General features: G+C 35.4%; 1 protein-coding gene across 4 annotated transcripts in view; it reads left to right on the top strand.

The window, feature by feature from the left end:
• PPP1R42 (protein phosphatase 1 regulatory subunit 42) overlaps positions 1-12766 on the top strand; it is a 60325-nt gene that overhangs the window by 11167 nt on the left and 36392 nt on the right. For all 4 annotated transcript variants that reach the window (XM_082719159.1, XM_082719160.1, XM_082719158.1 and 1 more), the window contains one exon: positions 3713-3829. In XM_082719159.1, coding sequence (XP_082575285.1) covers positions 3713-3829 — 117 coding nt within the window. The remainder of the gene's footprint in view (positions 1-3712; positions 3830-12766) is intronic.

Raw genomic sequence — 12766 nt, forward strand, 5'->3', positions numbered from 1 at the left:
TAAGGCCAATTTGAGTATTCTGACAAAGACTATAGTTATTAACAGTTATAATGGAACAGGAAGGTAGCAAAGGTATATCTGGACATTACATATGCTCTGTATGTTTATATGGCCAGTTGAGAATTTTTTTTTTAAGATTTTATTTATTTATTTGACAGACAGAGATCACAAGCAGGTAGAGAGGCAGGCAGAGAGAGAGAGAGAGGAGGAAGCAGGCTCCCTGCCAAGCAGAGAGCCCGATGTGGGACTCGATCCCAGGACCCTGAGACCATGACCTGAGCCAAAGGCAGAGGCCCAACCCTCTGAGCCACCCAGGCACCCAACTGGCCAACATATAGTACATCATTAGTTTCAAATGTGGTGTTCAATAACTTATCAATTGCATATAACACCCCATGCTCATCACATCATGTGCCTCCTTGATGCCCATCTCCGAATTATCCACACCCCCACCTCCCTTCCCTAAGCAACCCTTAGTTTGTTTCTCCTTCTCTGATCACTTCCCATTCAGTTTTCCCTCCCTTCCACTATGATCCTCTGTGTTGTTTCTTATTTTCTACATGAGTGAAACTATGATAGGTTTTGACTTATTTTGCTCAGCATAATGCCCTCTAGTTCCATCCACATCAATGTAAATGGTATTTGTTCTCTCCAAAGGCTGAGTAATATTCCATTGTGTATGTATGTATGTGTATATATCTATACAGATCTAAATAGATAGATAGATAGATATGTATTGTGTGTGTGTGTGTGTGTGTGTGTGTGTGTATGGATGAAGATTATAATCTTCAGTGGACATCTGGGCTCTCTCCAAAGTTTGTTTGGCTATTATGGACATTGCTGCTATGAACATTGGGGTCACTACATTTCTATCTTTGGGGTGTATCCCTAGTAGTCAATTGCTGGATCATAAGGTAGCTTTTTAACTTCTTGAGGAAACTCCATACTGTTTTCCAGAATGGCTGCACCAGCTTGCATACCCACCAAGAGTGTAAGAGGATGTACCTTTCTCTGCATCCTCATCAACATTTGTTGTTTTCTGACTGACTAATTTTAGCCATTCTGACTGGTATGAGGTAATATCTCAAGTGTGGTTTGGATTTGTATTTCTCTAATGCTGAGTGATGTTGAACATTTTTTTTCATGTGTCTGTTGGCCATTTGTATGTCATCCTCAGAGATATGAGAGCTATGTCTGTTCATGTCTCCTGCCCATTTCTTCTGTCCATTTATTTGGTTTTTGAAAAGTTCCTTACAGATTCGAATTTGAGAAGTTCTTTATAGATCTTGGATACAAGCTCTTTATCTGATACGTCACTTGCAAATATCTTTTCCCAGTCTGTAGGTTACCTTTTATTCACTGTTTCCTTTGCTGTGCAAAAGATTTTTATCTTGATGAAGTCCTAATAACTTTTTTTGTTTGTTTTTGTTTCTCTTGCCTTTGAGAGGTGTCCTGAAAGAAGTTGCTGGAGCCAGTCACAGAGGTTGCTGCTTATGTTCTCTTCTCGGAACTTGAGGGATTCCTGTCTCACATTTAGGTCTTTCATCCATTTTGAGTCTGTTTTAGTGTATGGTGTAAAAAAAATTGTCCAGTTTCATTCTTCTACATGTGGCTGTCCAATTTTCTCAGCACCGTTTATTGAAAAGACTGTTCTTTTTCCATTGGATATTCTTTCCCGCTTTGTCAAAGATTAGTTGACCATAAAGTTGAGGGTCCATATCCATTTCTGGGTTCTCCATTGTGTTCCATTAATCTATGTATCTGTCTTTGTGTCAGTACCCCTTACTGTCTTGATGATTTAGCTTTGTAATAGAGCTTGAAGCCCAGGATTGTGATGCCACCAGCTTTGGTTTTCTTTTTCAGCATTCCTTTGGCTATTTGGAGTCTCTTCTGGTTCCAAACAGTTGAGCTTTTACTTGAGGGTTAAAATGAACTTTTCTCACATAATTTCTCAGAGATAAGAAGTTATAAAGTGGGAATAATAATGCCTGCCTCTAGAGTACTAAGTATCAAAAAAAGGTTGTGGAAAGGTTATGTAAATTATTGGGTTCTAGTCCAGATGTCAATTCATTCATAATTTCCGCCTTGGTGATTATCATGATTCAAAATTTAAAATATTCGGAAAAAGCCTAAGGAAAGAGTCATGTATAATTATTTGGCAAATTTTAAACAACCTAGAGAATCATGATGATGAAATGTTTTCTCGCTGGATTCTGATTTGATTGTAGGTTGCACTACATACAGCTCTGCTTCATCAGAAGCAGGCAGATCTGGGAGATTTGAAATTCCCACTGTGACCTGACGCCCAGATACATGGTAAACGTGTCACAATTAGTTGAGAAGCCAGGGGGCGCAATGGAGGCTTTTGCTAATTCTCAAAATGGGATTTGTTATGATAGGCTACCTTCAGTTCTGGGGCAAGAGACATAAAAGGAAAATGGTTGTGTGTTTATAGATTTCATTGGCTTTATTTTAGAGGGCCCAGAAACAGAGGGCAATAAAAGTTTGTGAACTGAATTTATAAAACTTGAAAAATTGTCCTTTAAATTGGAAAAGAAAGAAGCGATCTTATTTCTATCCTACCCTCTCCCTGTCTTCCCCATAGAATTAAGTGTACCTCAGCTCATCTCCACTGACCCAAATAAATTGATCCCTCTAAGAGGATGGCCAGTTTTATTACAAACACCAGTATAAACATTTTGCTTGCTCAATTTTTGCATAGATTCAAGCAGATTCTAAAATTCTAAATATAAGATAATTTTTTAAATTCGTAAAAAGTATCAAGAAGTATTTTCTCTAAAGGTTAGTTATGGATGGCTTGGTGGGTCAGCTCAGTCTTGGTAGAGATTATTAGGCCATAGATTTTAAGATGGCTTTGGTTTAGTGCTTCTCTACTGTGTATTTATGTCCTCACTAACAGTGATGTTCATACTGCTTGTAAATTACCTAATTTTTATTTTTTTTATTTTTTTTAAAGATTTTATTTATTTATTTGACAGAGAGAGATTACAAGTAGGCAGAGAGGCAGGCAGAGAGAGAGAGGAGGAAGCAGGCTCCCTGCTGAGCAGAGAGCCCGATGCGGGACTCGATCCCAGGACCCTGAGATCATGACCTGAGCCGAAGGCAGCGGCTTAACCCACTGAGCCACCCAGGTGCCCCCTAATTTTTATTTTAAGTGCCTTCTGGACATATGGATTGCCAAGAGAAAACTATATAGAGAGATAAAGATAAAAATTAAACCAGATAATCTCTAAGTCATTTTTCCTACTTAGAAAAATAAACAAAAACTATTTCTTCCTATGTAAGTACAAATCTTAGTGATATTTAACACAAAAAGATAATTTGCTTAAACTGAAATAACCGTTTTTCTACACTCTGTTATCATTTGTTTGTTGGGGCACTTTTTTTTTTCTTTGCTTCTTGATTCCTGGCTTCTTTTCTCTATAAATTTCTTTTATATTCTAGAAGAGGAAAATCAGTCTTATGAAGGAATTTTAGACAAGAATAGTAAGTCATATCACAATTACTAAAGTCCTTAAAGTTATGTCTGGAAAAAATATGGCAGAAAAACAAAATCTCCATGGCTTTTAATTTTCTTGCCTAAAAAGCATAATAGCCTGAACTGATACATTTTTCACAAATTAAGATTTCTGGTTACTATATACAGCATTTAATTAGACTAGTTATTAATGCTAATTTATTTTTCTTACAGAAATCCCTCTCTATATTGAATATCAGCAATAATAATATTGATGACATAAGAGACTTAGAAATACTGGAGAATCTTAATCAGCTCATAGCAGTTGACAACCAACTTCTGCATGTGAAGGTAGTGTAAAGAAAAAATAATTTTAAAGTATTGACATGAAATTGTGAATTAAAAGTAATTATTTTTCTAAATATCTATAAAATTTATTTCTTTAAAAACTATTCTAGGGACGCCTGGGTGGCTCAGTTGGTTGGACGACTGCCTTGGGCTCAGGTCCTTATCCTGGAGTCCCAGGATCGAGTCCCGCATAGAACTCCCAGCTCCATGGGGAGTCTGCTTCTCTCTCTGACCTTCTCCTCGTTCATGCTCTCTCTCACTGTCTCTCTCTCAAAGTAAATAAATAAAATCTTAAAAAAAAAAACTATTCTAGATTAACTCTAAAACTAGCATATGAATCTCAGCTTCTTACTGTATTTGCACAATTCTGTCCTCTTACGGGTTTTTCTCTTCCATACCCCTATGCCTCCATTCCTCACCAACAGAAAGAGGTTTCTCTGAGAAGGAAATATGTGCTTTTCCTCTCTGCATTATTTTTCCATCAAATGTTTCCCTCTGGAGATCAGATTTCTTACCACTTAACTCTGATCTCCCAATGACTGAATTTCTAGTAACTATGATTAGATCTGAACTCTCTCCTGGCTGCTGCTCCTTGAGCAAGTATCTGGATCTTGAACTTATTCTAATTTGTGCCAGCTGTATTTATGATATGTTATATCTTATCATACCATATTCATTCAATTATTTATTCATTCAAATATGTACTGAGCACCTACATGTCTGTCAGACACTGTAGTATTCTATGTAGTTCTGAGGAAAGAAGGATAAAGTCCTGGGGCTCAAAAAATCCACAGTCAGCAAGTAACAGAACAACATTGTGATTCTGTTTTCATAAGTATCGTGGTAGCACCAACTCAGCCTGGGGCTAGAAAAGGCTTCCTGGAAACAGTCATCTGTAAGCTGAGCCACTGCCATGACCTCAGTTTCTGGTATGGCAATAGGGTGGGCTGGGTATAATTTCTTTACCTGAAGCCATAGGCGCAATGAAAGGCTTTCTCCCCCCATAAACAGAGCTCTTGTTTTCAAAACTACTTCCAGACATCTATCCAATGACCTTAAATAAGTTTCTCCTGACTTGTTTCCAAATTCAGGCCTATTACGGGGCTAGTCCCATAACTACTATAAGCAGTAGATAATTATGAAAATATTACACATATTATACTACAAATAAATTCCCCAAAATACCTAAAATGTCACTGAACAATCAGGATGGATATTCAAAATAAAAATAAAGAATAAATAAATATAAATAGATAAATAAGATAAAATAAAATAAAAATAAGGAATGCTTCCAATAAGGAAGCATGACTCAGTTAATTGTTGCATCTTACAACAATTAAGAAGGATGTAAGAAGTTCATGGGATAAAGTCTACATTCAAAAATATTAAGTTTTAGACTGCTCTTCTAGATCCCCCCCAACTGGGCATTTTGTATTCATCAAAATTATTTAATTTTTCGATGAATTTAAAGTATTTGTATGAATATGATTTTGTGGTAGATCAACAGCCTTATATTAAATACACTACACATGCATATGATCCTAATCAAAGTGACAGAGCCTGGAGTCTAAGTTTTTATTAAGTAGAGAAGATTTGTGCTGTGTGTAACATTCCTTATTTATCACATGGAAAATAGAAACAGAGCAGCCAGTTATAGAAACTCACTTTTCCTGGGGAGAGAAAAGTGGAGAATTCTAGTCTCCCAAATTGTCATCAATTTTAAGTACAGTTTAAGTATTTTTCCCAAATGTTTTTGTAAGCCAGGTTTTTACATGCAATGCTTGGTAATGAGTGGTAAATGTATTTTAAATGATCTGATTAGTTGTTAATTATAATTACTACCAAGATTATTTCAGTTATTGTCATTATCCTTAAAGCCTTATGCTATTATGTTTTTTAAAAAAGATTTTATTTATTTATTGAGAGAGAGAGAGCACAAGCACACTGAGAGGGAGGAGGGGTGGCTGAAGTGGGAGAGAGAGAAGCTCAAGAAGATGTAGCGCTGAGCATGGAGCCTGAGATTGTGACCTGAGCCAAAATCAAGGTTTGGATGCTTAATCAACTGAGCCACTCAGGAGTTCCTCTGTTATGCTTTTAACTCTGAACAGAAAATGAAAGTCCAGTAACAGGACAAAAATGCTAGGCTCCAAATGATTCCAAAGGAAGTTTTTCTGAATGACATTAAGACCAATCTATTTCAACTACAGTGATTCTTAAGCTATGTTACTAATGCATAATCAGGAAAAATGTGTAACCAAAATAAATACTTTCATTACTATTGATTATTCAGCCCAATGATAAAAGTCTAAATAAACAAATCCTTATATTTTAAGACTGAAGTCAATGTTACCTCCTCTGTGTAGTTCTCCCTGAACCCATCCCCATCAAGTTAACCTATTAAAAATATTTATAATATTATATGTGCCAGGCAGTGCTCTATGTTTTCCTAAAACATTCTAGGCACCAAGGATACCATGATCAAGACAGACAGCATCTCTACCCTCAAGGAGCTTACATTAAAATGAAACGGGAGGGAACAGTCAGAAAATAAATAAGCAGAGAAGATCATGAAAAGGGCTATGAAGAAATTAAATAGGATGACATAATGGAAAGGGGGTCAGTAGATATTTTAAATCAGTTTATGAAAAAAATTCCTCTGAGGAAATGACACTTATGCTGAGACCTGAAGAGTGATAAAGAACAAACTGTGCAAAGAGCTAAGAAAAGAACATACCAAGCATAGGGAACAGAATATTTAAAGATTCTGAGTATCCGAGGAACAAAAAAGAGGCCAGTTTACTGTGATAAGCATCTCTGTGCCTAGCTCAGTCTCTAACACAGTGTAAGTACTCAATAAATAATTGTTGAATGAGTGAAGAGGCAACAGTTAAACGTGAGATTATGATAGGGGTCAGATCATAAAGATCTTTTAAGCCATAGTCGTGAATTTTATTCTAAATGTAATAGAAAGTCACTAAAAGGATTATATTTTTAGAAGATTATCAGTTATGTGATGAATAGGTTGCAAGGGGGCGCCTGGATGGCGCAACTGCCGTTGGCTCAGGTCATGATCCTGGGATCCTAGGATGGAGTCCCTGGAGCCTTGCATTGGGCTCCCTGCTCAGTGGGGAGTCTGCTTCTTCCCCTGCTCATGCTCTCTCTCACTTGCTCACTCTCTAGTTCAAATAAATAAATAAAATATTTTTTAAAATAAAAATTAAAAAAAAAAAAAGAATGTATTGCAAGAATAACAGTGGGACGCCTGGGTGGCTCAGTTGGCTAAGCAGCTGCCTTCAGCTCAGGTCATGGGATCGAGTCCCACATCGGGCTCCTTGCTCCACAGGGAGCCTGCTTCTCCCTCTGACTCTGCCTTCCACTCTGTCTGCCTGTGCTCGCTCTCGCTCGCTCTCTCTCTGACAAATAAATAAATAAAATCTTAAAAAAAAAAAAAGAATAACAGCAAAGACATCTGTTGGGAGACTACTGCAAAGGTTAAGAAAAGATGGTTGCTTGGAGATGAAAAGAAGTGGATGGATTAGAGGTATATGTTTTTTTATTGACCCTATGGAACTTGTTGAGTAGGATGCACAAGAATAAAGGAAAGAGAAGAATCAAGGATGAATCATTGTTTTTTTGCATGAGGATCTGGGGAGACATGGTAGCCTTTACAAATTGGGAAGTACAAGGGATGGAATAAAAGACTTCCTTGTATTGAAATGTCTACTGGACACTGAAATTGACAGACCAAGTAGACATTTGGAATTCAAGGGAGAAGATAGGAAAGTTTGAGAGTCAACAGTACTAACAGGATATTTAAAGCTATGACTCTGGGTGAAAGACAGTAGGAATAGAGAATAGATTCCAATATTTAAAGATCATTTAGATGAAAAGGCACTAGGAGAAGTTAATGATGTAGAAGAAAACAAGAAAAAGAAGCTTCAAGAAAGAGGGAATGGCTCCTTGCATTTGACGCTGTTGAGTGGCTGACATGAGGGCAGATAATACGTTGACAGAAATCTACTGGATTTGGCAATAGTGAGATTATACCTGGTCAAGTATCATGGTTGGGTTTTGTTTCGTTTCGTTTTGTTTTGTTTTCATATTTCAGAAATGGAGTACTTTAACAGGGCTTTGCACTTTTTTCTTCTAACCAAAGCCACATGAACCTCTTAGAAATTTCTTTCCATGTTATGGCTTGAAGAACTTGAGGTTTTTCATGAAATACTTCTTCATACCTGAAATTTCAATATACAACAGGACAAAAATGCTAGACTTGAAATAAAATGAGATGAAGAAAGAAAAAATTAAAAAGATTACCTGGACAGACTACCTTAAAATTAAAGTTCCCAGGGACAGGTTTAATTTGTGAAGAAGTTCAACCAGAGAGAGATTGTGGTTGGAAAATCACAGCAGAATTTAAAATAAGAAGAAATTAAATATTCAATACAAAGCTTAAATGACAAAACTGTATGTCTCCAAGAAAGAACAAAAGAGAAAAAATGGAAAATAAGCAAGTAATAAAGAAATTTTAAAAACTAATTCAGGAGATCCAACATATGACAAATAAGAATACAAGAATCAGAAAATAGGGGGGGGAGGAAATAAAATTATATTTAAAAATAATATAATGGGCTATGATGTATAAACCAAAACAAGAATCATCTCTCTCTCTCTCTCTCTCACACACACACACACATACACACACACACACACCAGAAAGCCAGATAAAATATGTGAAACAACTTTTTCAGTCACTAGACTAGAGGTGCGCAGGACTGTGGACCCTAAGAGAAAGAAAACAAACAAGGTGAGCTCTCTAAGTATCCCAGCTTTCTGCCTGAAGGCACTTTCCAGACCACAACTGCAGGGAGGGCAACAGCAAACAAGTGCCATGAAAATGTAAATCATAACGGCAGAAAAGTCACTCAAGAAAAAACATCTGAAAATGACATGGATGATGGAATTAGAAGACAGAACTTTTAAAAAGCTGTTATAAATATGGTCTAGAATTTAAAGCATGAACACAAACAGAAGAGAAATGGAAGATGCAAAGAAAAAAGTAGCTTTTGAAACTGAAAAATGGATCTATAATGAAAAATTAATTGGATGGCATTCAAAGTAGATTAGACATTAGAGAGGGCAATTGTTATGATGAGCACTGGGTATTGTATGTAAGTGCCGAATCACTGAATTCTACTTCAGAAACCAATATTGCACTGTATGTTCACTAACTAAAATTTAAATTTAAAAAGTAGATTGAATATTACAGAAGAAATTATCAGTGAACTTAAATCTATAGCATTAAAATTACTGAAGCTTAAAGGTACAGAAAATAAAAACACTAAAAAATGAACAGAGCCTCAATGGCTTGTGGAATATAACAAGCATTCAAACATGTATGTAAAAGGAGTCCTTGGAGGAGTAGGGGCATGCTGGGGACTAAATGTTTGTGTCCCTTTAAAATTCATAAATTGAAACCTATCCCCCAGGTGATGGTATTTGAAGGTGAGGCCTTTGGGAAATAATTAAGTCTTGAGGCTGGAGACCTCATGAATAGGATTAGAGTCTTGTTAAGAAGAGAAGGGACTACAACTTTCTCTCTTAGCCATGTGAGGATATAAAGAGAATACAGGCATATACAAACCAGGGAGAATGCTCTCACAGGATCACAGTATCTGCCACCACTTTGATCTTGGACTCCCCAGCCTCCAGAATTGTGAGAAATCAATGCTTTTTTGCTTAAGCCATCCAGTCTATGGTATCCTATTGTAACAGCCCAAATGAAGGAGGAAGCAGAAAATAGCTTTGAAGAAATAGTGGCTTCAAAGTACACAGAATAGTCAAAACTTTTTTGGGAAAACAAAACCAAACAAACAAAAAAAACAAGTTGAAGGATTCACACTTTCCTATTTCAAAACTTACTACAGATCTGTAGTAACTAAGGCAGTGTGGCATTGTCATAAGTATGAGACTGGGAATCCAGAAATAAACCTTCAAAAAAATAAAAGAAATGAACCTTCACATTTATGTCAACTGATTTTTGACAAGGACACCCAAGACACAGCCCAATGGGCAGAGAATAGTTTTTTCAACAAATAATGCTGAGATATTTGGATAGCTGCATATAAAAGAATCAAGTTGGATTCCTTCTGTAACATAAAAATATATATTAAAATTGATTTAAATATGAGTTAAAACTACAAAACTCTGAGGAAAACATTGGGATAAATCTTTATGACTTGGTATCAGACAAAACCTTCTTAAATACAACATTAAATGCATAACAAAAAAGAAGATAAATTAGACTTCAACAAAATTAAAAACTTTTGTACTTCAAAGAATACCACGAAGAAAGTGAAAAAAGCAAGCCAACAGACTGGGGAAAAATATTTGCAAGAGCTATAACTGATAACAGACTTGTGTCCAAAATATATTTCAAAAACTCTCATAACTCAATAATAAAAAGACAAACCAATTTATAAATGGGCAGAGAATTTGAATAGATATTCTACAAAGAAGATATAGAAGTGGATAATCTGCACATGAGAAGATACTGGGCATCATTAGTCATTAGGGAAATGTAAATCAAAATCACAATTATACACCATACCTGATAAGATAGCTAAAATTTTAAAAAAACGGATAATAACAAGTGTTGACAATATTGTGGAGAAATGGGGTGCCTATGTGGCTTACTCATTTAACTGTCTGACTCTTGGTTTCAGCTCAGGTAGTGATCTCAGGGTCCTGGGCTCAAACCCCATGTTGGGATCTGCACTCAGCATGGAGTCTGTCTCCAACCCCTACCCCTCTTGTCACTTGCCCGTTCATATGCACATGCGTGCTCTCACTCTCTCTCAAATAAATAAATAAAATCTTTAAAAAGATTGTTAATTTTTTAAAAGAAAAATAACAACCACAGATCATGGGTTAATGACATGTAAAAGTAAAATAACAATAGCTAAAATGACAGGGAGGGAGGAAATGGCAGTGTACTAAGGTTACATATGAAATGATGTCATTATTTGAAGAAAGACTGTGCTTATTTAAGGATGATTGTTCTAAACACTAAAGCAACCATTAAAATAACAAAGATGTTTGCAACTAGTAAGTCAGTAATAGAAAATGAGAGGCAAAAATAGGGGGGAGCAGGAAAAAAAGGAAAACTGAGCAGATAAGACAAATAGCAAGATGGTACTTTGAACTCAGTAATATTGGTAATTATATTAAATATAAATAACTAAACATTCCAATTAAAAGGTAGAGATGGTAAGACTGGATTTTGAAAATCCAATCATGTGCTCTCTGCAAGAAAACACTTTAAAGATAAATATATATACAGGTTAAAAGTAAAATTACAGGGAAATATATACACAAATAATAAAATTAGCTGAAGTGACTATATTAATATAAGATAGAACAGATTTCAGGATAAGAAATATTACAGAGAGAGATCAGGAAATTTTATGATTAAAAAGTGCCAAATCATTAAGAAAACGTAACACTCCTCAAAAGATGTGTAGCTAATAAAAGAGCTTTAAAATGCAGAAAGCAAAATTTGGCAGAAGAGAAACAGATAAATACATAATTAAAACAGAGATTTCAACATTCTCTCTAAGTAGCTGGTAAATCAGTAAGGATATAAAAGATAGGTAAAACACAGTCAGCTGAATTAATCTAATTGACTCTCTCAGATCACTCTACCTAAGAACAGAAGTTGTAATATTCACCAAAATAGTCCATTATGCTAAGCCATAAAGCAAGCTTCAAAAACTTTAAGGAACTGAAATTTTAGAGAGTACGTTATTTAATCACAATGGAATTAAATTAGGAATAAAGGAAAGAGCTTAAAATCTCCAAGTACTTCAAGATTTTAAAACGCACCTTTATTTTTTAAAGATTTTATTTATTTATTAGAGAGAGAAAGCAGGGTAAGGAACAAAGGGAGAGGGACAAGCAAACACTGCACTGAGCACAGAGCTCAACACGGGGCTCAATCTCAGGACCCTAAGATCATGATCTGAGCTGAAACAAGAGTTGGACACAACCAACTGAGCTACCCAGGCACCCCTGAAAACGCATTTTTAAATGTGGGACAAAGAAAAATATCATAAGGAAAATTAGAAAATATTTGAACTGAGTGAAAATGAAAAAAAATTGAAAATCTGTGGGATGCAGTAGCATAGTGCTTAGAGGGAAATTTATAGCTTTGAATGTTACAAAAGAGGGAAAATTATCTAACTTAACGACTTCAAGAAGCAAGAAAAGTAAATACCAATTCAGTTCAAAAGAAGGAAATAATAATGGTAACAGCTGAAATCGATATAGAATTATAGACTCACTACAGAAAAATCAATCAAACCAAAAGCCGACTCTTTAAAAATAAAAAGTAATCAATTCCAGGTGAGTTGATAAGAAAACAAAGAGAGAAGACACTACCAATATCAGAAATGAAAAATGCATTGCTATGGTTAAAAAGATAATAAAGGAATGGTGTAATGAACTTTATGCCAATAAAGTTGACAGCTTAGGTAAAATGTAAATTCCCTGAAATACACAAATTAGAAGAAACAGAAATTCTATATAGCTCTGCATCTTTTTTTTTTTTTAGCTCTGCATCTTTTAAATAAATACTTCTAAACATTTCCACAAAGAAAACTCCAAACTCAGATGGCTTTGTTGATACACTCTATCATACACTTAAAAACCAAATTATACCAATCCTCCACAAACTCCTTTAGAAAACAGATAAGCAGGAAATACTTCTCAACTCATATTATCAGGCTGACATTATCCTCCTATTCCCAACTTTACAAGAAAAGAAAATACAATGAATGAAATAAATGAAAACAATATCTTTCATGAACACAGAAACACAAGTCCTTGCCAAAATATTAACAAATAAAACCCAGCAATATATAAAAAGATAATCCATAATGA

The sequence above is a fragment of the Mustela nivalis genome (genome assembly GCF_964662115.1).
Source record: "Mustela nivalis genome assembly, chromosome: 2".
In the NCBI taxonomy this organism is placed as follows: Eukaryota; Metazoa; Chordata; class Mammalia; order Carnivora; family Mustelidae; genus Mustela; species Mustela nivalis.